Raw genomic sequence first — 27,189 nt, 5'->3', positions numbered from 1 at the left:
CAAAAATGAATCATAGCAAGGAGATTTCATTTTCATACGTACTAGCGAATTAAAATAATTTCTAAAGTCAAAGTAAGTGAGAAAACAAAATTATAATAACTTGCATGAGTAATATCTATAAAAACTGACTTTCAAAAAAGTAAGATGCAATGATTCAAAAGGAAAGTAGCTGAGAATACTTTACAATATGTCTTGATAGCTTGGTCGAACGTTGGAGACATTGCAAAGACAAAAATTACATTAACATTAAGATAGATATCCGTAAAGCAAATCATCATCCACTTATGAATATTAACATTAGGTAAAGTAAAAGCAACTATAAACCTATGAATATTACTAAAGATATCAATTCGGTCAAGTTGAACATCATAATCAACTTCAATTCCCGTTGCAGTCTGTAATAGGGAAACAAACCGTGAAGTAAATTACTTACAATCGTTGTAAACAGTAACACAAAAACTGAAGCAGATTGCCCTGCAGAAAAAGAAAATAAAAGCAAATCAATAATTAAACCCATGAATAAATGAACAAAATCCAAATCGAATAACAAAATACCAATAAGACAGCTGCAAAAGAACATGACTCCATGTTCTTAAACAACACTTTAACAATCCATTTTTCCCAAACAACAATAGGAAAAGCTATCTAATAAAAACACCCATGAAGTAAATTACTTACAATTAATGGTTATAAGCACTGACACAGAAACTAAAGTAGAGTTAGAGTCCCTTGCAAACAAAGAAAAAAAAAAAGCAAATCAATAAGGAAATCCATGAATAAATGAACAAAATCTACATTGAAAATCACAATACCAATGACAGATTTGTAAAAGAACGTCACTCCATATTTTTTATAAAATACTGTAATGAACCTCGATCTAATAAGTTTTAACGTGAAAGCTTTGAACTTTTGCCTACTTCATTTCATTTTTCCTAGATAGTAATAAAGGAAGAAAAATAAAAAAAAAAATTCATCAATAATAACAAACATGTGAGCCTGTTCAAGTTGAACATCACTATCATATTGAGTTTCCACTGTAATATAAAAGGAAAAAAGGTATGGAATGAATCACTTTCAAGCACTAACAGATATATATAATCAACATCCTTTTCCAACATGATGAATACAAAAACAAAAATAAAAGTCAGCAGAAGCTCAACCTCATTTATTTTATTCTATAATCTTTGCTACAATCACAAAAATATCAAACTGTAAAATAAATAATGAAACATATCTAAAAAAACCAATTATGAAACATATCTAAAAAACCAGTCACATTTCAATTAAAAATCTCAATAACAAAACGTTGGAAAAAATGTACAAAATCGTATCCAGTACCGAAACACCAACAACAGAGTTGCAATAACAAAACCCATGAAAAAAAAAAAACACAAATTCCAAATCAAAGATGCAAATGAACACCACCCCATGTCCAAGTCGAACCAATTTTCCCCAAAAGAATATCACCCCATATCCATTCGAGCCCATTTTCCCCGTACAACAATCACCAAAGGAAAAAAAAAAAAACATAAATAACATGGAAAAAAACAAAGAAGAATTTGTGAGGAACAACCTGAAAGGCAGAACTTCTTGACACTTGAGAAACCCTAACAACAGAATTAAACAGAGAGAAGGCAAACAAATTCACAGATACACAAACATAGAGAGTCAAGGGGAAAAAAACGATACTGAAAAAACAGATATAAACTTATGAAAACACAACAGATAGCAAGGAAGGTAGCAGGTTAAAGATAGACACAGAGAGGACAACACCAAATAACCCAAACACGACATCCATTTCAGACTATACATGTTCATCAGTCGTACACTATTGAACGGTTAGGTCTAAATCCTAAGAAATCAAAAGGCTCTCACGTGAGCCTAGAAATAGAGATGAGAAAGTGATCATCCTTGCCCCCTGCCCAAGCCGACTTGAGACAACTTTGAAAGCATAATATGGAGAAGGGAAAAAAGAAATATGAAAAAAAGAAAAATATCAACTAGATTCGAGCCGACCCGAGGAGAGATGGGAGTGTACGGGAAAAGAAAAGACGCAAAAAAAATCAGCCACACCCAAGCCGATCCCAAGGAAATCTTTAAAACCCCCGGACATGTGTCCCCAAACCCAACAAACCCATCACAAACCCCCTCCTCAAGACTCCACGTGTCAAAACATGGAGGAGTTAGATGTCAAATTTTGGGAGCTCTGTCGGGCATCCTTTTATGTGGGTTATCGACGCCTCTGAGTATGTCTCCGAAACTCTTTATTCAGTTCCACCAAAAACGACAACGTATATCCAACAAATGCTATTTGGATATTAAAACTCCGACAACGTATATCAACCCATATGTCGTTTTTTCTCTGCTTGAAATGTATTTCTTCCAGACAGGCCCTCTCGTCTGACCAGAGTTGTTAAAACTCCGAATTATTCTGTCCAAAACCCTAAGCGCCTAAGCAATCCAATAACATTGAAATATGCTGAGAATTGCAGGGAGGAGGTTCTCATCTCTTCCATGGAGGTGCTCCACCACTCTCCGTCGGAACAATCCCCTTAACGATGGGGTAGGCGTCGTTTCTGAATCGCCTTGAGTTTCCAGATCCGTTCCCTCTCTTTCTCCTTTCACCTTCAATTCTCAGCTACCAAATCTAATTAGAGGTTCATATTTTCTCCCTTTCCTTTTACCTTCCATTCCAAATTTCTAGGGTTGTATTCCTATCTTTGACTTATCTGCTTGATTTCCTCTTTATCTTTTTTCTGTTCTTCTCATCGATGATATATCATTTACGATATGCTAGATTTTATTTCTGCTTGATTGCAACGAAGTTGCAGGATATAGAATCGAATAACTTCGTTTTAGGATTTTCAATATTTTGTTCTTTTTGTTATTAAATTCCTCATTATATCTAGCTAATGATTTCAAAGTGATTTATTGGATATGTATTACTTGCATTTTGCCACTGATTAAAAGCGTGGCACTGATATAATGTTGTAGAAATAGATGTTTATTTTGAATCATTTATGCTTTTGTGAAGATGTACCTACTCATTTATGCTTTAAAAGAAATGAGTTTCGATTTTTTTTTTTGTTCTTCTACATTGTATTTATACTGGATATTCAATAGAAGTACGAATCAGAATGGAAATTGAACAAATTTGTGTTCCTTTGCTTTGTGCAAGAGAGAAGCATGCACCCACGTGTATGGATGAAGCCATTAGAACTAAGCATTCATTTTTCTGCGGCGAAATGGCTAAGCCTGGGACAAATTTTCACATTTAAGTCACTGTTCTACTGAATGGAAATATATTCAGAACATTCTTGAGTTTAGACAGATCAAATGCCATATAGGCAGCAAAGTTCTTCAGAAAAATACCTTTGCAGCACCTTTATGCTGTAACTTTTCTTATGCCAATATGCTGCAATTCATGATATGTTAAAGTGGCTATTTTTGGCAGAGGCCTGAAAACATGTGCTTGTAATGCTCAAGCATTTTTTTTTTCATATAGATTAACATTATATGCGAGCTTGATAATTTACCTTGAGAGGGCTTGCATGTATGGTTCATGTGCACTGGCTGTTCTACTTTGTATAAAATATGTGTTTATGTAATTCTATATGACAGTTGTTTTATCTTCTTCCAGGTATATGCTGAGAATTGCAGGGAGGAGGTTCTCATCTCTTCCATGGAGGTGCTCCACCACTCTCCGTCGGAACAATCCCCTTAACGATGGGGTAGGCGTCGTTTCTGAATCGCCTTGAGTTTCCAGATCCGTTCCCTCTCTTTCTCCTTTCACCTTCAATTCTCAGCTACCAAATCTAATTAGAGGTTCATATTTTCTCCCTTTCCTTTTACCTTCCATTCCAAATTTCTAGGGTTGTATTCCTATCTTTGACTTATCTGCTTGATTTCCTCTTTATCTTTTTTCTGTTCTTCTCATCGATGATATATCATTTACGATATGCTAGATTTTATTTCTGCTTGATTGCAACGAAGTTGCAGGATATAGAATCGAATAACTTCGTTTTAGTATTGTAAAGGGGGTTCTTGTGATAGGGAGAGGAAGTGTTGCAAATAAGTAAAAGGATGTGCCAGAGGCGGCAGAGAGAAAGATTGAAGCAGTTCCTGAAGTACTAAGTGCTGTGGCAGGTGGAAGACAATAAGAAAAGACTTAAAGAGACTTAGAGGGTACAAGATAATTAGAGAGAGAATTTAGAGAGAGAAGCTCTCAAGTTGAGAATGTGTTAGCTTGGATGGGAAGAGAAGAGTCCCTTCAAATGAATTGTGAGGCTCTATATATAGTGCTAAAAGTGGCGGTTACATAAAAATAGGCTTTAATGCACCTAATGAATGACATTATTATGAAGAATATTAATGAAAGTAACTGTTACTGTAATTGGATGTAGTAAGACTTGTTCTCAAGTAAAAGTAATAGAAAAGGGGTGTACAATAATAGGTACAAGAGAAGAAGCTGTACGAGAATAGGTACAAGAGAATAAGCTGTACATGAATAAGTACACGAGAACAAGATAAGAGGGTGAAACACTTGTACTTCAGAAAAGGGTTAAGAGGAACACCTCTTAACTACCTCCATATCTGAGCCACCAAGCCAAACTCTTTGAAACATCCCAAGATGAAAGTAACCCATGAACCCTGCCACTTATTCTGAGTTACTTTCACTGTCATCCAAGTGAAGTGGTTATTCTATTCAAAGTGGTTGTTCTACTTGTATTAGTTGTTCCATATGGAGTAATACTTTACTTTTTTTAATTATTTTGCTTTAAGTAGTACTTCACTTATTCTGCGTGAAGTAGCGCTTCACTTGTTCTGCGTGAAGTAGCTCTTCACTTGTTCTAATTATTTTGCGTGAAGTAGCACTTCACTTATTTTGGTCGTTTTGTGTACAACATTATGTTGTAACATAATTCTTTAAAGTAACAGTATTAACCAAAATCTACTATCTACATTTTGCCCCCTGCATAAGAATTCATTGTTAAAAATAATTCTTATGTATAATTTTTTTTTTATATACTATAATGTGTTGTACTGTATCACTTTGAGCAGTAATGCCTTGGGTAGTATTGCTTTATACAGTAACACCTTAACCAGTAATGCTTTAGGTAGTAACACATTACTGTCTTGTGTAAGGTGTAATACTAATTTTTTTATCAATATCTTTCGTAATATTTGATTGTATTTTTTTTAATGTCAATATCTTTTGTAATATTTTATTGATTATGCAATAATATTTAATATCTTTTTCATAAAAACTTTAATTCTATGTGGCTTATAAATATCAAGTTATTACAAACAATTTTCTTCATTCAAATTTAAAGTAAAGCAAAAACAAATTTCAAAGCAAAGTCGATTCTTTTGCGGATCTTTTCAAGTAAGTTTTTTTTTTTGTTTTCAATTAGTTGAATTTCTCATACTTGTTGCCCCCTGCATGGAATTTTTTTTATTAAAATATGAGGAAAGAGAAAAAAGAAAAAATTTCATGCATGAGATATTTTGATTATAAAAGAAAATCATAAAGTAAGAATATTTATGTTACCTTGGCTTTGTTTTAATCTTTTATTACTCTGACTCATTGCAAGGTAGCTGTGGTTTCTATTTGCTTTTGGATCTTACAAATTGGAGTAATAGGCTTCTTAATTTATTTATTTTTTTAAGTATAATTTATTGTTTTTATTTTGACATATAGTGTTTAACAGAAAAGAGAAATATTAGAATAAAGAAGTCAAGAAAAAGATTAAAGTGAACGGCATGTCAGGAGGGAGAAATACCATAATAAAGAAACAAACTAGTAAATGCATAAAAAGTTGGCAAAAGCTGCATGTCTTTCTTTCTTTTTTTTTTAATATAATTTGACTTTGACCTTTGTCTTTTGTTTTGCATAAAAGCTAACAAAACTGAACAGCATGTCTTTCTAATTTTTTTTTTATTTTACTTGGGCTTGTGTTATGACTTTGACTTGTGTTATGCCTTTCTCTAGCTTTTTAAAGTAAAAGCTTTTTAAGTGAAGCTCGCGGCATTTAGCGTTGCGAGTTCTTTAATTATTATATATATATTTTTAAAATGTTATATATATAAATTTTTTTAAAGTTTTACTTATTTATTATATATATTTATTTATATTGCATATAATAATAATAATAATAATAATAATAATAATAATAATAATAATAATAAATTTATAATTTTGATAAGTTTTATTATTTTACTTTGTGGTTGTGATTTTTTTTTTATACATAACAAATAAGTAAAAAAAATTATTATGTATGTATACTTATCTCTTTTTTTTTTTGTCATGATCATGTTTGTAGGCTTTTTTTCCATCTTCCCTTATGCCTAGGACGCGTCTCCCTCCGAAGATCCATTATGGTGAGCCTGGGAGAGCTGCAACAAAGAGAAAGACCACTGCACATAAAAGGAAGAATAATGATTCTGAATTAGTTGCTCCTAAGAAAATTAGGGTAGGAAAGAGTGGTGAAGTTCCTCATGTTCCTGAAAACTGGGAAGATGAAATTATTAGAGAACGAGGAGAAGATCGTTTTTGGGAAGAAGTTCGTGCCAGACAGGTTGACAAACATCCCTCTGAGTCTGTTGGATATGATTGGAATCGTTTATGCTTAGAAGCACCTCCTCATAGAAGAAGTGGTATTCCAGGACCATCTATTCTGAAATTCAGGTTTGAACATGGTGAGTTTCCCCTTTTTGCTACTAAGTTAGGGTCCAATTCTCAATTTGTTCATGGTTGGGATGAATGGGTAACTAAGGTATTGAAGAATCCTTATTATGTTAAATTTCTCTCTTCTGCTGGGATACTTGATGCTATACGTATCACTTCTAAGCTCAATATTCGTAGAGAAAAAAGGATAGATGTGTGACGTGCTATTCTTGCGAGGTGGAGCACGTTTTCTCATTCTATGATTACTGCATGGGGGGAATTTACCTTCACTCTAGAAGATGTATGTGTTCTCTTGGAACTTCCTTGTATAGGAAAAGATGATTTTCACTCTATTAAGCTTTCTGAAGAAGAGGTATGTACTCGAGACTTTTTCTTTGATCTACTTAAGAGTCTGAGTAAAACTTCGAAGGTTGCACCATTTTCCAATTGGATAGGGGTTTTTTATAAAAAGTTAAATGCTAAAGGAATTGAGATTGATTCTCCTGAGTACCCAGACCATAAGTATGAGCTAGTAGCTTTAATAATTTTTTGGTTGGCACGGCATGTACTCCAAGGGTGTCCAGATGATGGTATCTCCTCAGTAGTTGTTCCTTTAGCAATAAAAATTATTAAGGGAATACGCTTTCCTCTTGCTCCACTGTATTTAGGATCCCTATATAAGAGATTAGACTTATACCAACTCAAAATTATTGAGTCAGCTGGGCGTTACAAGGTTTTGACTTATGTGGATGTTTCCTTCATTCAGATGTGCTTGTGGGAAAGGTTTGGTACTTGCGCTCACATGCCTAATGCATATCCGTTTGCATCTTTTTCTATGAATAACCTTTTATCCAGAAACAACTATAGAGCTTGGGCATGGCATGATCGACTACAAAAGGGTAATGTTATTGAAATGATGGATGTTACAAAAGAATTCAATCACAGACCTTATGTGCAGCCTATAAATGGATTTGGTGATCCTGCAATTTATTATGACCTTCATCCTCTACAGTCCGGAAGAATGAGCTCACGAGGTATTAACTTTTGTATATGGGTTCATAGTTCCCATTTGCCTTCTATGATTGAGAGTTCTAATTCTGGTGGAGATAGAAACTTTCGTTCTGTTGAAGTGTATTCTCCTTATAGAGTGGCACGTCAATTTGGATTTGATCAACTAGCTCCACCTGACTCTTCTTCGCCTATCAGCTTTTCTTCTTGCGTTTCTTCATTTCTCATGACAGGACTTTCACTCCATTTAGATAAACTTAAGAGTTGTACTATCCCAGCTTTTGATAGAGTTGGTATCCATACTTCTGGATGGTTTGCTTATTGGGGAGAATGTCTTGGAGAATGAAGATCTTTTACTGTGCCCTTAACTAATCCCACAGCTTGTCTCTACACTCCTCATGTAAGTAACAATGATGTATCTTAGTGCTTGATTCCTCTTAGAAAGAAGAAATGCATGACTGAAGAAGAAGATACTGTAGTTCCTGCTCCTATTCGTCAAACAAAAGATAAGCATGCCTATCGAAAAGTAAGTTCATTTTTTTTTATTATTTTTATATATATATATATATATTTTATTTCCTCATTTTCATCAATTTTTTTTTTTAGGGAGAATCAACTACAAGAGTAGAACTCAATTCAGTTGAAGAGGAAGAAACTTCTGAAGTAGAGACTGAAGAAGAATCATGTGACTTTGAACATAGTGATGAATCTGATGATGAATCCATTGATGTTGATAAAGCTGAAATTGAGGGTGGGCCAACCCCTTTTGATGATTTCATTGATTTTGATGTTTTATTTTCAAATCATGTTCATAGTTCTACAATGAACCAGGTATAAACATATTGCTATGTTACTCTAATTGATGTTGTTCCATTCTCCTCCCTTCTTTTTTTAAATTAAGATCGTTCTTACCCCCCAGGCTATTCGAGATGAGGTTGTTTCTGACACTGAGACTATTCCTGCTGGTGAAGTTGTTCCTGAGGTTACTCCAAATATTGAGGTTATTCAAGATGTTAGAATTGATACTGATAATGTTAGAGCTATTCCAATGACTCATCGTGCTTATTCTTCCCTAGTGCCAGAATATAGAGATACAAGTAGTGCTTCTGACACTCAAATAGCACATACTGAACAAAGTGGTAAAAAAGTTGACTTCTATGGTTTTCAAGTTTCACTGGAATATGTGACATACTTAGAACAGATTTCAACATAGAGGGAGAGTTTTGGAGTACCTCATTTGTAAAGAACGTAGACGTCATTTGCTTAATGATTGACGTATTGGGTAGAGCTTTAGTCATTTCTCATGCTCCATTGATAAGTACTTCACCAGAGGAATTGCAACAGATGTTACAAGATTTCGATGATGCTTGTAACTTTGGATTCAAGCTTGAATGCCTCAATGATTGTAGATCAAAAGCCAAGATTTTTCTCAACAAGTCTTCCTTGGAAGATGAGTTAGAAGACATTGCAGCGAAGATAACTTCATTAAAAAAACATGAAGTTGAAGTACGAGAACAATTAGATGTATTTGCCAATAATAACTCTTCTCTATGGAATATGTAATTGGCTAGTATTTTACTTTTCTTTGACTCTTTTTGAAACTCATTTGAGTCAGTACTTTGCTATTGATATATCACATTTCTTTTTCTTTTACAATAATAATAATGCTTCGCTTGTTGTGTACTTATTCACTTTTTGTATCATTGTATGCGGCCAAAAGGTAATTCTCAACTTTTCATCAAGGAGATTAACTCTAACTTGACGTGAAAGAGATTATTTCATCCCTTCAAATAAGCAAGCATAAGAGCTGTGGCCAATTTGTGAGTACTAAGGTAAGGCCAAAGATGAGCGATGAAGCTTGCGGCCAATAACATACTATCATTATAGCCAAATTATGAGCTATAAAGCTAGCGGCTGAAATGTTAATGATTAATTATGGTCAAATATTGAGCGATACAGCTTGCGACCAATAATATTATTGTAGCCAAGATATAAGCAATGAAGCTAGCGGATACATTATAAATAGTAAAACACAGCCAATATAAGAGTGGTGAAGCTGCGGCTGAAATGCCTTTCATTGCGAAAAAGTAAATCATATATTTTGCATACAATAAAGAGTGGAGTTAGAACCTCATACATGATACTTCTTTATATATTGAAAATTGATTGGTGCAGTGATGGCGTTGTTCTTCGGATTTATCAATTTGCAATATCCACTTTCATTCACCTCATGAACAATATATGGTCCTTCCCATTTTGGGCTAAATTTAGAAGATGGTGTTCCTCTTCTAATATGCTCAGCTGCGCGTAACACTAGATCTCCCTCTTCAAAATTCCTCCTCTTCACTAGCTTGTCATAAGCTCTACTCAACATTCTTTGATAGATTGATAAATTCTTCTTTGCTCTATCTCTTCTTTCTTCCAATGCTTCCAATTCTAACATCCGTAAATTATCATTATCAAGTTCAGCGTCTAGAGCTAATCTTGCAGACGGAACTGGAATTTCAGCAAGTAGCATTGCCTCTGTTCCATATACTAGTGAAAAAGGAGTTACCTTCGTAGGTTCACGCTTGGAAGTCCTATATGCCCATAATGCTACTGGAACTGCATCATACCACATCTTTGGTTCTTCATGCACCATTCTACTAAGCACTTTAAGTAAAGTCTTGTTAGTAGTTTCAGCTTGACCATTTCCTTTCGGGTAGTAAGGAGTAGACTTCACATGATCCACATTGTAAAGAGCAAGTAATTCCCTTACATTGGCATTAATGAACGGAGTACCATTATTTGAAAGAATACGTCTAGGTATGCCGAACCTGCAAATGATGTTTTCCTTAATGAAATATGCCACAACCGGCCCAGTCGCATTCTTCAAAGAAATAGCTTCCACCCATTTAGTAAAGCACTATGTTGCTGCTAATATCCAAGTATATCCTTTAGAAGGAGGATTGATAGGTCCAATCAAATCAAACGCCCAAGTATGGAATGGCCATGGAGTAATGATGCTATGAAGTTGTACAGCTGGAGCATTTATAGCATTCCCATAAATCTGACACGGATAACACTTCCTTGCGTAATTCACTGCATCTGCTTCCATAGTAGGCCAATAATACCCAAGATCAAAAATCTTCTGATAAAGTTTTCTTCCACCTTCATGCTCCCCGCTACTACCTGCATGCACTTCTGCTAACAATGGATTGACATCAGCTGGGAAAACACATTTCAATGATGTTCCTGCAAATGAGAGCCTAAACAAGTCATTTCCTTTAAGAAAAAAACGTTGAGCTCTTCTCTTGAGTTGTCTTGCATCTTGAAAGTTAGCTGGTAAAATTTCATTTTGAAAAAGATCAATATAAGGCCTATGCCAATCACCGGCACTTTCCACAAAATTACACTCTTGTACATCTGGTGGTTCAGAATGTCTAATGCAAGCCTTTTGAAGCTGTAAAGCATCTTTGGACATAGATGGTCAAAAATATCCTGCTCTTTGGATTAAGCGATGTAAAGGTGGTCCTTCCTCGCCACACCATTGTTTGTGGGCTATTCTCAATCTTTCTTTTGCCTCTTCCTCATAAACGCATCTTGCTAGAATTCCATTACTTCCTTTGTGGTAAAGTGTACCATGAATCAAAATGTAGTGCTTTAAGCGTGGAATAGCAGTAGAACTAAGGTTAAGTAGCTCTTCTATGATGGATTTTCGCCAATCTTTTTCGCCATAAATTGGAGGTAGTAATAGCTCACTGGATGGACATGAGATAGTCCTCTTAAGTACAACTATAGGAATACTTCGTTCTTTCTCCGGAATATAGACTTTAGAAGCCAAAGTAGCAAAAGCATATGCATAACGGTTCGTTGTTCTCGGAGTATGTTCACATCTCACCGTTTAAAATTTCTCTAACAAAGACTGAACAAGAGTCCTGTAAGAAGCAAGTATTGGTACTTTCAAAGAAAACTCACCATTAGTCTGCTTTACAATAAGATTAGAATCCCCATGGATGCAAAGATTGCTTATTCCAATTGTTGCTGCCGCATACAACCCCAAAACTAGTGCTTCATACTCAGCTTGATTGTTTGTGCATGGGAAATCTAGCTTGAAAGCTAACGAGATAGGTTCTCTACTTGACTCAAAAGAGTTTAACTTTAAACATGAAATCAAGAAATTCTCATCTTCACTTGGTGCTTCCAAGACACGAAGACCTTTTCTCTCCAAAGAGATGTGACCTCCACTCAAATGATAGACAACTAATTCAGAACTTTGTACTGCAGAGTTATCTTCTCTACTCTGAGGAATAAGAACTATTCCGGCACCTCCTCCAAAACTATTTGAATAACCATCAAAGTATAAACTCCACTCCCCTTCTTCAATATTTATTGCGCACACTTCTTCATGAAATTCAGCTGGAATGGCATCAGGAATAATCTCTTCAAACTGAGATGGAAAATATGCTAACAAATTTGAAAGTGCTTGAGACTTTATAGCTTTTGGCTGAACAACTGATACATTAAATTCTCCCAATAAAAGAAGCCATTTTGCTACTCTTCCAGATAGAACTGGCTTAAAAAGTAAAAACTTGATGGGATCTGACTTTGTCACAATTATGAGCTTGTGTGCCAAGAAATAATGCCGAAGCTTTTGAGTTGTATAGACTAAAGCAAGACAGTGCTTTTCCATAGGTGGATAATTCAACTCACTTCCGTGTAAGCATCTACTAATGTAGTACACAGGTTTTTCTTCTCCATCCATTTCTTGAACAAGTAAAGCACCAATTGAGTATGGAGTAGAAGTCAAATACAACATCATTGGCTTTCCTTTGATAGGCATGATCATCATTGCAGGAGAAGTAAGAATCTTTTTAATCTTCTCAAATGCTTGTTGTTGTGGTTCACCCCATATGAATGGAACACCTTTCTTAAGCAAGGCTTGAAAAGGCACAATGATTTCTCCTAAAGCTTGAATGAATCTCCTAATATAAGAGACTTTTCCCAACAAGCTTTTGAGTTGTTTTTGATTCATCGGAGATGGCATGGATTGAATAGCTTTTATTTTTGTAGGATCAACATCTATACCTTTTCTGTGAACCATAAAACCCAAAAATCTTCCAGCTGTTACTCCAAATGCACACTTTAAAGGATTCATGTGAAGATTATACTTTCTACACCGTTCAAATACTTTTTTCAGATCTTCAAAGTGATTAAAACCCTTCTTGGATTTCACTACTATATCATCCACATAATCTTCCATAAAATCATGCATCATGTCATGGAAGATAGTTGTCATGGCACGTTGATAAGTTGCACTTGCATTCTTTAATCCAAATGGCATTACAGTGTAGTAAAAATTTCCAAATGGAGTTCTAAAAGCTGTTTTCTCTGCATCTTCTCGTGCCATCTTTATTTGATTGTATCCACTAAACCCATCCATGAAGGAAAATATCTCATGACCAGCTGTAGCATCCACTAAAGTATCAATATTAGGAAGAAGAAAATCATCTTTTGGGCATGCCTTGTTCAAATCTCTAAAATCTACACACACCCGAATTGTTCCATTCTTCTTTTTCACCGAAACTACATTTGCTAGCCATGTAGGATAATGTATGGGTTTGATGAATCCAACCTTGAGAAGCTTATTAATCTCCTCATTTATCTGGCCCTCTATCTCATGATGAAATACACAAGCATGTTGTTTCACTGGCTTGCTTTGTGGAGAAATGTGTAATTCGTGAGTAATGAGATTCGCATCCAGTCCAGGCATCTGCTCATAAGTCCAAGCAAACACATCTTGGAATTTTCTTAACAACTCAATTAGCACAACCTTTTGTTCACCAGAAAGACTTTTGCTTATGAAGAGTGGCTTACTTGTCTCTCCTTCTTCTGCCATATTTATTTCTTCCAACTCATCCTCTTGAGGCTTGGGTTGATCTGAAAGTTATTCTTTCATGGATAATACTTCCTGTACTTTTTCCTTTTCTGCTTCTACTTGAAAACATGATGGTGATGTATCCGGTGGCTTCCAAAGTTTGGGATCAGGAGAAGATGTTTCCCCAGACCCCGCGTCCCATCATAAGCAATACACCAATTTTCCATCTTCACGTGCATAGGAAGTTACCCCATTAGACGTCTTTTCTTCATTTACTTCTTTGTATGTGGAAGTGTTTTCCCTTTTTCTCTTCCCACCTCGTTCCTTTTTCTTGCCACTACTCTCTGTCTTATTCCCAACATACTTCTCCCATCGTGGAAATGGAACACCGATAGGTCTAACAATAACTGTTTCTCCATCTGTTGCTAGATCTTCAAAGAAAGAAGCCTCTATATAACTCACCTCATACCGTTCAAACGGAGCTTTAGTGGCTGGAATAAAAACCTCCTTCCCCTTCCAATATCCCTTAATACATTGATGACGTGAGGAAGGGATGATATTATGCATATGCAAGAACTTTCTTCCAATTAGAGCATGATAAGCCACATTTGCATCAATAACATGGAAACATGTTTGATCTTGAATCGGCCCCATCTTAAAATTCACTGTCACTGGCCCCAAAGTTATAATCTCCTTGTTATCAAAAGAAGTGGTGGCCATAGGATGACGTAAACTATTCAAATCCATGTTTACAGCTTTCAAAGTGGATAGAGGTATGAGATTCACAAAAGAACCATCATCAATGAATGTTCTCCTAATAGGATATCCGTTGATAGTACTTTCCACATAAAGGGGTTTATTATGATAAGGATGAGGTGTACACATGTCTGCATCTGTAAACACAATAGCGTTCTTATATGCACCAACCATCTTCCCCATAGGTCGTCCTATTAAGTTACATTCTCCATACTGTTCTCCAGCTATCTGATCTAGGGATATAACTGCTTCTTTCCTTGCTTCTTCTAAAAACCCAAGTTGGTCAAAGAAATACCGGAAGCTAGGTGTCTTCATGAGTGAATTAACAATTGAAGAAGTAACCCTAGTAGCTTCATTTGCATCATTGAATTGGGTGTTTGAAGAAGAAGGGTCATCATGGTGAGCATGAATTATTGCACTTACTTGTCCTCGAGGATTTGGATGAATGGGAAGAGGGTTATTTTGGACTATGTTATTTCCAATCAACACTTCTCCTGCTTGCACCCATCGGTGGAACATTCTTCAAAGGTTTCTGCATTTAGTAAGTGGATGACCGACTGTCCGATGATAATCACAGTACCTTGGATTAGCCTTTTCCTCCGCTTGTTGGTGGTCGTGGAGTGTAAGGTAAGTTTATTTGTCCATCCCTAACCTATTCTTGGAGAAGAGCTCTCACTCTATCTAAAGGTACTGAAAACGGTGGAGAAGAGTCATTCTCCTCATCTGGCCCTCTCCTAGGGACATCTCTTCTAGGACGTAAATTTGCTCGAATTAGACCCCTTCTTTCTCTACCTCCTCCTTGGATGGCATTCACCGTTGGGTTATTCTTTCTACCAAAGCGAGTGAGTCCCTTTTGTCGAAGAACTGTATTATTGGTCCTTCGTGCAGCTTCCATTAGTGTAGCAAAGGTTGGAAGAGGTAGATTCTCCAAGTGTAACCTGTATTCATCAAACATCCCCTGAATACACACTTTTACCAACTCTTTCTCATCATGAGATTCTTGTATGTCCAGCACTCTCTCTCTAAAACGTTGGATATACTCCATTAAATCCTCCCTAGACTTTTGAAACTCTTTTCCAAGATCAACGAGAGTAACTTTCTCTTAAGTAGAAAAGAACTTTTCCCCAAACATCCTACACATCTGATTCCAAGATTGAACAGAACCAGGAGTGAGGTTAACATACCATGTATAAGCCTTCTCAGTGAGAGACTTGGAAAATTCTTTCAACTTCAGGTCATCATCCAATCCAGCTACTTCAAGAGTCTCCACAAATTTCATGACATGTTCGCGTTCATCACCAGTCTTCCCATTAAATTGTTTGAACTTAGGGCTAGTATAGTCTTTAGGATATGGTTTTGCAGCTACACTGGCCGGGTAAGGCAACTTGAGATCAAACTCAGAAAAATTAAAGCTCTTGTTCTTCTGATCTAACAACTTTTGGAGCTCTTCCAGTGTCACAAATCCTTGAGTAGGAATAGATGGGATTACTGCAGTAGAAGTAGTAGTTGGAGTAACTGCAATAGTGGTGTTGGTAGGGTTAGGGTTTGCAGCAACTACTACATCAACTGCACCTTCTCTATTGCCTCCATTCTCCTCAATGTTTGTAACTAGATTAGTGACTCCAGCAGGTGCACTCTCATTAGGATGCACAGATTGAGCTTGAAAAGTGGTGACAGTATAGGATGCACATTGAGATATAATGTCCATCATTCGCTTATTATTGTCCTCCAAAATTTGCATCCTCTTTTGGGAAGTTTGAATCATTCTCATCAAATCCTGAATGTAGGAAGGAACAGGCGCATCTTGGTTGCTAGTGGAACTCTCCATCTTTTTCGAAAACAAGAAATTTCAGCAGTAAAAGTCTTACTTAATGCAATCACTCCTCCCCAGTGGAGTCGCCAAAATGTAAATGGGGTTCTTATGATAGGGAGAGGAAGTGTTGCAAACAAGTAAAATGATGTGCCAGAGGCGACAGAGAGGAAGATTGAAGCAGTTCCTGAAGTACTAAGTGCTGTGGCAGGTGGAAGACAATAAGAAAAGACTTAAAGAGACTTAGAGGGTACAAGATAATTAGAGAGAGAATTTAGAGAGAAAAGCTCTCAAGTTGAGAATGTGTTAGCTTGGAGGGGAAGAGAAGAGTCCCCTCAAATGAATTGTGAGGCTCTATATATAGTGCTAAAAGTGGCGGTTACATAAAAATAGGCTTTAATGCGCCTAATGAATGACATTATTATGAAGAATATTAATGAAAGTAACCGTTACTGTAATTGGATGTAGTAAGACTTGTTCTCAAGTAAAGGTAATAGAAAAGAGGTGTACAAGAATAGGTACAAGAGAAGAAGCTGTACGAGAATAGGTACAAGAGAATAAGCTGTACATGAATAAGTACACGAGAACAAGATAAGAGGGTGAAACACTTGTACTTCAGGAAAGGGTTAAGAGGAACACCTCTTAACTACCTCCATATCTGAGCCACCAAGCCAAACTCTCTGAAACATCCCAAGATGAAAGTAACCCATGAACCCTGCCACTTATTCTGAGTTACTTTCACTGTCATCCAAGTGAAGTGGTTATTCTATTCAAAGTGGCTGTTCTACTTGTATTAGTTGTTCCATATGGAGTAATACTTTACTTTTTCTAATTATTTTGCTTTAAGTAGTACTTCACTTATTCTGCGTGAAGTAGCTCTTCACTTGTTCTAATTATTCTGCGTGAAGTAGCACTTCACTTATTTTGGTCGTTTTGTGTACAACATTATGTTATAACATAATTCTTTAAAGTAACAGTATTAACCAAAATCTAGTATCTACAAGGATTTTCAATATTTTGTTCTTTTTGTTATTAAATTCCTCATTATATCTAGCTAATGATTTCAAAGTGATTTATTGGATATGTATTACTTGCATTTTGCCACTGATTAAAAGCGTGGCACTGATATAATGTTGTAGAAATAGATGTTTATTTTGAATCATTTATGCTTTTGTGAAGATGTACCTACTCATTTATGCTTTAAAAGAAATGAGTTTCGATTTTTTTTTTTTTGTTCTTCTACATTGTATTTATACTGGATATTCAATAGAAGTATGAATCAGAATGGAAATTGAACAAATTTGTGTTCCTTTGCTTTGTGCAAGAGAGAAGCATGCACCCACGTGTATGGATGTAGCCATTAGAACCAAGCCTGGGACAAATTTTCACATTTAAGTCACTGTTATACTGAATGGAAATATATTCAGAACATTCTTGAGTTTAGACAGATCAAATGCCATATAGGCAGCAAAGTTCTTCAGAAAAATACCTTACCTTTATGCTGTAACTTTTCTTATGCCAATATGCTGCAATTCATGATATGTTAAAGTGGCTATTTTTGGCAGAGGCCTGAAAACATGTGCTTGTAATGCTCAAGCATTTTTTTTTTTTTTTCATATAGATTAACATTATATGCGAGCTTGATAATTTACCTTGAGAGGGCTTGCATGTATGGTTCATGTGCACTGGCTGTTCTACTTTGTATAATATATGTGTTTATGTAATTCTATCTGACAGTTGTTTTATCTTCTTCCAGGTTTCTCTTCAGAAGCGCTCACCCCGGGACATGATATGGGAATGATATCAGATCTCCCTGCTACTGTGGCAGCTGTGAAGAACCCTAATTCAAAAATTGTTTACGATGAGCATAATCATGAGCGTTTGGCACCAGGCGATCCTAGCAAGCGTGCATTTGCTTATTTTGTCTTGACTGGTGGCAGGTTTGTTTATGCCTCCTTAATACGTCTTCTGATCCTCAAGTTTGTTCTGAGCATGTCTGCCAGCAAAGATGTCCTTGCCCTCGCCTCCCTTGAGGTTGACCTCTCTAGCATTGAGCCTGGGACTACTGTTACTGTCAAGTGGAGAGGGAAGCCTGTTTTTATCAGACTAGAACTGAAGAGGACATCAAGGTAGCTAACAGTGTTGACATCGCATCCCTTCGTCACCCCCAGGAGGATGCGGTCAGGGTGAAGAATCCAGAATGGCTTATCGTTGTTGGTGTCTGCACCCATTTGGGGTGTATACCCCTGCCAAATGCTGGTGACTTTGGTGGTTGGTTCTGCCCATGCCATGGCTCACATTATGATGTGTCTGGTAGGATCCGCAAGGGGCCAGCACCATACAATCTAGAGGTACCCACGTACAGCTTCATGGATGAGAACAAGTTGCTGATTGGGTGAGAAATTATGCAGAATCTATTTTTTGTGGAGTAATCATCTTGCTCCAAAATGGCATATAATAGAATTTTTCTTTACACATGAGGACTGAATTTATTAAGTTTTTCTGGATTTTGTATCTGCTTCTGTTATAAGGAAGGCGGAAGTTTTGAATAACATAACAGAAGATTTGTTGAGCATTTTCAGTGTTAATTGTGCTTATGCATTTATTTGTCCATATAATCCCATTTTGTATATGTACGTGTGTGTGTATATTGGTTTTTTTTTTTTTTTTTTAATTTTGACGCCCCTCTGCTGTTTTGTGGATCAATGTTCGTGTAATTGACATGTATGGTATATAAGTCTAATTTACAGGAATAAACTTGGAAGTTTTAAAATGGGTAAGTTAAATATTGAAGAACACACTGGCCTTATCTGAGATTGTTCCTGGAACATATCTTAGGTCACGTGAAATTGTGGTCATGAATGAGGACATGATTTTATCATTAGTTGGACAACAACTTCAATCTAGCTGGAATTAAGATGTTGCTTTCATTTGAGAATGTAGACTTTAATCCACGATATTTATTGAACCATACCAAGGTCAATGAGATGCATCCTTTTGAGTAATTGTTAGGCGATAACTCATAAAGCCCATCAGCCACTACCACCAGCACTGTGGACATTATGCATGCACGCAGAGACAGAGAGAGAGAGAGATTTATATTAATTTAAACTGCATAAATATTCAGGAGTATACATATCTATAATCTCAATAGTGACTGTAAAAGATTATGCCCCATTGAGGGTAGGGGGATGATATGGAATGCGGATTTGGAATCTCCTTGTTTTGTAGTTCTCCAGCCACGCCTACAAGCTCTAGTGCAGAAAAAAGAAACTTGGGTCAAGTTAGCAGTCCTGGATAGGAACTAATGGCAGTTTGCCCCCATATATATCTGGAAGTTGGCTAGCATCAATGTCCCTAAGCAAAGTGGATGTCAGCTTTTTGTTCTCAACAAAAACTATCTGCAAAAAAAATTGGAAAAGGGGCAACCAGAATTATGTTAAGGTGACAATGAACTTAAAAGAGTTATTGAGCAGAGTGGTTTTATGTACATCCTAAATTCACACCCTCATCAACTTCAAGCTTGTATATTCTGCTTTTAAGTATACAAACATCATGTCAATACCTTTTCCTGGTCTAATCCTATCTTGATGTGATAAATTTCACCTTACCAATGCCTCTCTACCTTCTCGATTGTTGCATACAGGTCTCATTAGACAATATTGGTGCTCAATACACCTCCAGCTCTTTATTTTTCTGAAAGTATTTGCAGGATACATATAGAGTACTAGACACCTCAAATTGGCTATTGACAGCATGAGCCTCCAAATATAAGGAAAAGCTCTTAGAATGAAAAATGAAAGCAACTGTGCTCAACATGTAGTTATGTCCAACATTCAAGCAGAAGTCCAAGCAACATAGCTGGTGTTCCATTGTTCTGTGATTTAAGTCAACATGAAAGAATATGCATTTTTTCCAAAAGGAAAGGCATTGCATGACTTACCTTCTTCTTGGTTCTGCTGTCGATGAATGGGTAAACAACCTTCCAGGCAGTCATGAATATGTAAGGTACATGAACTATAAATAATTTGGCAAGCCTCTCTGGATAGCAATCCTGTAATCAAAACAGTTGAATTACTGCTATGAGTCTTCCTGGAGCAAGACTTCTTTACAAGTCATCTGATATGATGTATTTTATGGCTGTCTAAATGCAATTATAATGCAATTGATTTGTTTATTTAATTTTATAAAATCAATAATGTGAAATTTCTCTAATGACTGGTAGATGGTGGAAGATCAAACCTGCAGGATTGATAGAGATGCCACATAGGCACGAATGTCACTATTCGAGTATCCCCATCCTTCAAGATCTCCAATTGCCACAAACTTTTCCTGCCCTTTTGGCATTCTGAAACACCAACAAAATAGAAACTAAGCATGATTCCTTTCACTGGGATAAATAACCTATATGAGCATGAAAGAGACTACTAATTATTTTTACCAGAGATTCAAATTGATTGTCTATATCAAGGTGCCTGATTTTAGGAACAGTGGGCACTTAACCACATACCTTGATTCACAGCAATAGATATACATTGATAATTTTGAAAGCTTCTATCCTAGCTAAAAATGAAAAGTTCCATTTTGCAAATGTAATCTGTGGAAGATAAGAGCGGCTGGCTGATCATAAACAGGCATATTGACTCCATAATTCTAATAATTCAGTTCTGGTCCTCTCAATCAAAAACATATCAATATATTTTTCTCCACAGCTATGATATTTCACTTCTATAAATATTTAGTTACAAAGTTTCTTGATGGGCAGTGAAGTTAATTTACCTGGCACATATTTTCTCCAAACCGTAGACAACAAAGCCTGCAAAAAATAAGGCATAGCATAACATTTAGAAGGAGACATGTCCAGTCATCAATTGCGATTATTTGTTCAATTCACTTCTGTACTTTTTAAGCTGAAATGGCCAGAAACAGAATTAGAAAAGAAGCAGTGTTTGCAATGTGCTTTAAAATCCATAAACATACGTTTGAACTCCTCCAGATTTCCTTTGGTGGGCTTGTGTCTACCCCCGAAGGCAACAACAATAGGGCGGCCCTGTTTATCAAGGCCTTGCATGCACAGCTTGTCATGAGCTAGCTGACTGGAAATCTCGGATTCAGATATGAACCCCTTGGGCACAAAAGTTCTCATCCAGCTTATGTAATTGAGGAACATGGTAGATGCTTTCTCTATATCCAAATCACGAGCTCGCAGGAATCTCCGGATCATCAAATCATCGACATCCTATGTGGGTAATTAAACAGAAGATAATTGTAAACAAAAGCAGAGATTTTTAACATAGCTGAAGTACTTTCTTGATCGATATCTTTACGTATAACTACTAATATATCATTCCAAAAAGGAAGACTAAGAAAGAAACTAAGTCAAAGCAGGGGGAACTTTGAAATCCCATAGCTATATTTAGCAATATATCATATCCATTACCAATGCATAGAAGGATGCAATGCCCTTTCTAAACCATGGGATTACCTTGGCAGATGGGTCTTCTCTCTCGACAAGAGCCCTCATAATGCCAACTTTGCTCCGCTCTATCTCATCACTTATCTCTATCCTGTCCACTTTTTCCTCTTCTTGCTCCCCTTCACAGTCTTTGAATTCCATCTCCGTTTCTTCTTCACTCTGCTTCACTTTCTCCTTCTCCTTGTCCATTTCTCTTCTCTGTCTCACGCAGTATATTTTGGTAAAAACAAAACAGAGAGAGAGATGTCAAGGCGTTATAAATGCGAACAGGTTAGTTAGCTGAGGAAAGGAGACCCCAAGACTATGGCATCTCCGGGTTGTGATATTTGGTAAAGTCGCAACCTCATTTTTTCTTATGGCTTCGGTGGGATTCTTTACAAATCTTTTTCATCTTTTGCTCTTATTGAAAAATTAAGGTCTCCATTGTTGAATATTGACTTAGCCATGCCCCTTTTTCTCCGCTTTGATTTTTTTTAATATTTAAATTAATAACTATATATCATAAAATAAAAAAATAAATTAAATATTCTGATGTAATAATTAAATATATTAAAAAATTAAAAAAGATGGATATAGAGACAGCTAAGGTGTGCGCCCTGGGCTAATGCCAACCTACATTTTTACTTTCTCTTATCAAATAATTAGGCCATCTCCCAACCCACCCCCCCAATCCGCCTTTAAAAAATGAAAGTCCATGTCTTCATATTCAGCTGTTGTTGTCTTCCAACCAACCACCCACCGTATGGTTTCTTAAAGGCTCAGTTCCTTTCCCACATTATCTAGGATATTGGTACCATCTTTTATGTCATAGCATTTAATAATTAATACTCATTACTGATAGGCCGAGGTTTTAATAATAATTTTAAATTCAAATCAATAACACGAGGTCAAATATCAACATGTGCATTATGATCTTCATAAATTAATAATTTTGATTAAATATATTTTTAATTATTCATGATTTTGAATTAATGCGATAAATTAATAATTCGTTAAATTTATAAAATAATATATTTTTTAAAAAATATATAAGTCTCACTTGATATATAGATTAATAATTTTTTTGTACATAAAAATTATAAATATACATAAACTTAATTAAGAGGTTCTTGTAAAACGGGACATGTTACTTGTATTTTCATTGACAAAGAACGCTTGACATGACCCGAGATTCGATTAAATTAAGAAAATTCTAATACCATTGATCAAAGATCTATTAAATATAAGAAAACTCTCATTTATAAATTTAAGATTTTTTTTATTTTTTATTGATATAGGACCCGTGTCAAACACACAAAGCTTGTTTCGCGTTTGACTCACTATGGACCTAAGGCTACGAAATGGAAGTCCCGGGCTAACCATTAGGCCCAAAACAAGGGAACTACTGTGAAAGAAATTGCAGTGGGCTCTCAAAGGGCCATATATTCTTAAATTTGGATGTCATAGTGAATAGAGATTTGCAGGCCCAATACAAAAAAATCACGGTCCAACACGGCGGTCGACAGAACATCAGCTATGCTTGCTTAATGTTAAATTGTTAATAAGCCAAGGAGAGACGGACACGGACCCGCCATCAAACCGGCAAAACAAACGCAGCTTTCAGAAGCATTCAGGGATACATTTTTCTGTACGTGTTGTTTACAGTTCAAACATCATGCTAGTATTTTCCTTTTTTTAAGACCAAATAAAGAAAATGTGCTCTCTGTTCCTTGAAGCAATGCCTCCCAATTTTCACTTTCAATTCCCCAACTGGAAACCTCCATTTCCATTTCCCCCCACTATAACCTCAACTCTAAGAAAACTCACTCAACTACTCCTCCTAATGACGTCCCACCATATTTTAAACTATGTCGTTTATGTTTCTCTTAAATATGGCTGTTCCTTCCTCTCCACCTCCAATCTTAGACAGGACCCATTTTCATTTCTTTGTTGATTCCTTTTTTTGGGTTCTCGAGATTCTGCCAAAATGAGGCGATGCTTGTGGGGTTTTCTTTTCATTGCCTTTGCTTTAGCTTGGAGCATTGCCGCTGAGCACAATCCTCGTACTGAGAGAATTTCTGGTATCTCTTGTTTCCAATTTTGCTCGAATGTGGTTGGATTTTAAAGCTTGTTTTCTTTATAAAAATGGCCTTTAATATATCAAGCTCATACTCTTGCTGTTTCTGTTAGCTATGGTCTGGGTTTGAACATTGATTATCTTCTGCTACAGCTTTGATTTATCATACAGAATGGAATTTAGGTTTAATTGGGTTTTCATGGTCTTATGGAATTTTGCTTCCTTTTCATTTTCTATACTATTTATGAGTATAAAAAGAAAACCATTATGCCCATCATTACCACTGACTGTTTATTTTTTTGAACTAAACTTATATACATGCATTGGCTGTTCTACTAATTTTGATTTTATCAATTTCTAAACTTCTTCTAGAATGTTTATTGAGTTGAATGAATAAAAAAAATCTGAAAATTACTGAATGTAGAAAAACCAATCTTGCTTTGCCCTATTAAAATGTGAGATAATTGATGGTTTATAATCTGTTGTGCTATATTACTTAAAACTGTTGAATCTAAAATGGGATTTGAATAATGCAGGAAGTGCTGGTGATGTCCTGGAAGATGATCCAGTAGGAAGGCTGAAAGTTTATGTTTATGAGCTTCCAAGCAAATACAACAAGAAAATCCTTCAGAAAGACCCCAGATGTCTCTCACATATGTTTGCTGCTGAGATCTTCATGCACAGGTTTCTTTTATCTAGTCCAGTCCGAACCCTCAATCCTGAGGAAGCAGATTGGTTTTATACCCCTATATATGCCACTTGTGATCTTACACCTAATGGCTTGCCATTGCCCTTCAAGTCTCCTCGGATGGTGAGAAGTGCAATACAGCTTATTTCCTCAAGCTGGCCATACTGGAATAGAACAGAGGGGGCTGATCATTTCTTTGTTGTGCCCCATGACTTTGGAGCATGCTTTCATTATCAGGTAACTGATTCTATACTTTTCTGTAGCCTTACATGCTCCTATATTGATGCTGGCATATTACTAAACCATATATCGGATACTTAATCATGTTTTGCATCACTTGTCAAAAAAAAAAAAAATCATATTTTGCATCCATTTTAGCATAAATCTTCAAATAATCACAATCTCATAGTCTATCTTGTAGCTTCGCCAAAAGTACAGGGTAGAGTTAGAAGTCATGCTTTGCCAAGAAAGTATGTTCAAATCATCTGAGATGGCTCCAACCCAAGAATGATTATTCTCATGCGTGTATTGTTTCTAAAAATATCATATATTGAATGACAAGAATCAGTAAAGCACCATTTAAGTTATTTTAATGTGCAGGAAAAAACATTCTTCCATGGGCTTTAATGGAATAGCATTGGATTTTTTGTGGATGCCTTTTACTAGTCCAATAAAATCTGTAAGATTTGGCTGGAGAAACTTAAGACCAAGAATTCAGAATGCCATAACAACTATGGAAATCATTTTAAAGTTAGAAAGATAAAGAATTCATACTTTAGTTCTAATCCTATCATATTGCAATTGGCAATAAAAAAGGGTGTGCATTTCAGCAAGCAATATATGGCATTATGGGTGTGAACTTGACTCCTAGATCAGTGTTTTTGTATTGTTTTGCAAGCAAACAAGCTAAAACATGTGATTTGCACCTGCCACCCATAGAAGTAATAAAAGAAAGGATTTCTATTCTGGACTCTGGTGGTCCTTACACAAGGTGTGCTAGTTTGGGATTTTCTTGAATTTACAATGAATTTGTAGTCAAATATGTGCCTATGATGTCAGTTTATGTTCAGTGTTTGTCTCATCAAATCCTGTATGCGTATTTATTCCCTTCTATAATTCTGGTTAGTATGCAACTGAATCCACTTTATATTTTACACAGACTGATTATTTTCTACCAACCACAACTGATGTACAGAGTTACAAATTTTTTTTTATTATATCTTCTCCAGGAAGAGAAAGCTATTGAGCGGGGGATCCTTCCAATTCTTCAGCATGCTACCTTAGTTCAGACTTTTGGGCAACGGAACCATGTGTGCTTGAATGAGGGTTCAATCACAATTCCTCCTTATGCTCCCCCTCAAAAGATGCAGGCCCACCAGATTCCACCAGATACTCCACGGTCTATTTTTGTCTACTTCCGTGGGTTGTTTTATGACGTGAATAATGACCCAGAAGGTGGCTACTATGCAAGGTTTGTTTCTTTAAAGCTTTGGTAAGTTTAAGTTTAGACTAAGGCCTAGGTAAAAGTACTTTCTTCCAATGGAAATGACCTCTTTAATTTGCATTTTTCTTGTGTACTCTAAGATGACTAAATGAGGTAGACATGAGACCTTATAATCTCTCCTCTGGCCTTGATGCATGACCTTGTCTGTCAGTTTGGATCTGGCTTCACCCTTTACATCAAGTTGGAACCTAATTTTACAGCTGTGTGGCTGTTAGGTTGAACGTAAATTCTCACTGATTCTTTTGGTGATTGGCAGAGGTGCTAGGGCAGCTGTTTGGGAGAATTTTAAGAATAATCCACTCTTTGACATCTCCACTGAACATCCAAACACGTATTATGAAGACATGCAACGAGCTATATTCTGTTTGTGTCCCCTGGGGTGGGCTCCCTGGAGTCCTAGGCTGGTTGAAGCTGTAGTATTTGGCTGCATCCCTGTCATCATAGCAGATGATATAGTCTTACCCTTTGCTGATGCTATCCCCTGGGAGGAAATCGGAGTGTTTGTTGCAGAAGAAGATGTTCCAAAGTTGGATGCAATCCTCACATCTATACCACCAGAAGTTATTTTAAGGAAACAGAGGCTACTTGCAAATCCTTCAATGAAACGAGCCATGTTGTTTCCACAACCTGCACAACCAGGAGATGCTTTCCACCAAATATTGAATGGCCTAGCTCGTAAATTGCCACATCAGAAGAGTATTTACTTAAAGCCGGGTGAAAAGATGTTGAACTGGACAGCAGGACCAGTTGGCGACTTGAAACCTTGGTGATGAAACTGTTCCTCGATATCTGCAGCTTCACCAAGCCCCCTCAGGTGTACCAAGTCGAGTTAGGTGTTGGCCTCATATAGAATTCTAAAATTTTTGTATAGAAGCATACGTATGGAAATACATACTTGGATATAGATGGATGACGCCTTCTACTTCCACATGTAAGAGTAGCAACAATTGTTTTGATCGTAAATTGAATTTTATATTTGACCTCCATTCCAGTGTCCTCTGGTCCTCTGTTGCTCAGAATGGATACAGGGGACCTGTTACCTGTATTTGATGAACTTTTGTCAATGATTTGGATGGAGATTAGTTGATCACGTGTGGCAATATGATACTCAAGTGGCCTTTGTGGGTGCCATAGCCTTTGGCACAATTCACAATCGTTGGTACCGTGGCTTTTTTTAATTGTTTGGGTGGGTTTGAGTTGTGGAAGCTAAAAGAAATACAAATGGCATCGCTTTGATGATGATAATGGTCACTTAATCAGGTTAACTCAACTCTTAAATCATGATAAGGACGGGCCACTTGTCGCTTAGGTAGCTCTTGTAAGTGTTGATGTTAATGAGAAAAGAATCATGTGTTCAACTTAGGCAA

General features: G+C 36.3%; 4 protein-coding genes across 4 annotated transcripts; 3 read left to right on the top strand and 1 right to left on the bottom strand.

The window, feature by feature from the left end:
• The first annotated feature begins 2,208 nt into the window (after window positions 1-2,208).
• Window positions 2,209-9,327, top strand: LOC18608828 (uncharacterized). The gene is made up of 5 exons (XM_088803985.1): window positions 2,209-2,657; window positions 3,641-3,825; window positions 6,324-8,201; window positions 8,282-8,506; window positions 8,595-9,327. Exon 3 carries the CDS (start codon window positions 6,927-6,929, stop codon window positions 8,019-8,021), a length of 1,095 nt encoding a protein of 364 aa, XP_088660111.1. The 5' UTR covers window positions 2,209-2,657; window positions 3,641-3,825; window positions 6,324-6,926; the 3' UTR covers window positions 8,022-8,201; window positions 8,282-8,506; window positions 8,595-9,327.
• An 8,055-nt stretch (window positions 9,328-17,382) lies between these two features.
• Window positions 17,383-18,497, top strand: LOC148764050 (cytochrome b-c1 complex subunit Rieske-1, mitochondrial-like). The gene is made up of 3 exons (XM_088803530.1): window positions 17,383-17,443; window positions 17,855-18,192; window positions 18,270-18,497. The coding sequence occupies exons 1-3, from the start codon at window positions 17,383-17,385 to the stop codon at window positions 18,495-18,497; spliced, it is 627 nt and encodes a 208-aa protein (XP_088659656.1).
• Window positions 18,498-19,175: 678 nt separating this feature from the next.
• On the bottom strand, window positions 19,176-21,949 carry LOC18608827 (uncharacterized). The gene is made up of 6 exons (XM_007043711.3): window positions 21,584-21,949; window positions 21,079-21,337; window positions 20,878-20,914; window positions 20,341-20,446; window positions 20,042-20,152; window positions 19,176-19,499 (listed from the first exon to the last, which is right to left on the bottom strand). The coding sequence occupies exons 1-6, from the start codon at window positions 21,761-21,763 to the stop codon at window positions 19,383-19,385; spliced, it is 810 nt and encodes a 269-aa protein (XP_007043773.2). The 5' UTR covers window positions 21,764-21,949; the 3' UTR covers window positions 19,176-19,382.
• Window positions 21,950-23,337: 1,388 nt separating this feature from the next.
• Window positions 23,338-26,975, top strand: LOC18608826 (putative beta-1,4-xylosyltransferase IRX10). The gene is made up of 4 exons (XM_018116087.2): window positions 23,338-23,634; window positions 24,167-24,555; window positions 25,548-25,789; window positions 26,079-26,975. Exons 1-4 carry the CDS (start codon window positions 23,541-23,543, stop codon window positions 26,590-26,592), a joined length of 1,239 nt encoding a protein of 412 aa, XP_017971576.1. The 5' UTR covers window positions 23,338-23,540; the 3' UTR covers window positions 26,593-26,975.
• The last annotated feature ends 214 nt before the right edge of the window (window positions 26,976-27,189 follow it).

The sequence above is a fragment of the Theobroma cacao genome, chromosome 2 (assembly GCF_053813885.1).
Source record: "Theobroma cacao isolate CCN51 chromosome 2, ASM5381388v1, whole genome shotgun sequence".
NCBI classification, from domain to species: Eukaryota; Viridiplantae; Streptophyta; class Magnoliopsida; order Malvales; family Malvaceae; genus Theobroma; species Theobroma cacao.
The sequence above is the reverse complement of the archived record's forward strand: the minus strand, read 5'-3'. Positions and strand labels throughout refer to the sequence as shown.

Bases quoted from the DNA above. Each gene is read 5' to 3' on its own strand.
- LOC18608828 (XM_088803985.1), top strand. From the start codon at position 6,927: ATGATTACTGCATGGGGGGAATTTACCTTCACTCTAGAAGATGTATGT.
- LOC148764050 (XM_088803530.1), top strand. From the start codon at position 17,383: ATGGAAATTGAACAAATTTGTGTTCCTTTGCTTTGTGCAAGAGAGAAG. The intron at 17,444-17,854 runs GTATGGATGTAG...ATCTTCTTCCAG, and splicing joins AGAGAAGCATGCACCCACGT to GTTTCTCTTCAGAAGCGCTC. The intron at 18,193-18,269 runs GTTTTTATCAGA...CGTCACCCCCAG, and splicing joins TCAAGTGGAGAGGGAAGCCT to GAGGATGCGGTCAGGGTGAA.
- LOC18608827 (XM_007043711.3), bottom strand. From the start codon at position 21,763: ATGGACAAGGAGAAGGAGAAAGTGAAGCAGAGTGAAGAAGAAACGGAG. The intron at 21,338-21,583 runs GTAATCCCATGG...TTACCCACATAG, and splicing joins GAGAAGACCCATCTGCCAAG to GATGTCGATGATTTGATGAT. The intron at 20,915-21,078 runs GTATGTTTATGG...TATTTTTTGCAG, and splicing joins AAATCTGGAGGAGTTCAAAC to GCTTTGTTGTCTACGGTTTG.
- LOC18608826 (XM_018116087.2), top strand. From the start codon at position 23,541: ATGAGGCGATGCTTGTGGGGTTTTCTTTTCATTGCCTTTGCTTTAGCT. The intron at 23,635-24,166 runs GTATCTCTTGTT...TGAATAATGCAG, and splicing joins TCGTACTGAGAGAATTTCTG to GAAGTGCTGGTGATGTCCTG. The intron at 24,556-25,547 runs GTAACTGATTCT...TATCTTCTCCAG, and splicing joins GAGCATGCTTTCATTATCAG to GAAGAGAAAGCTATTGAGCG.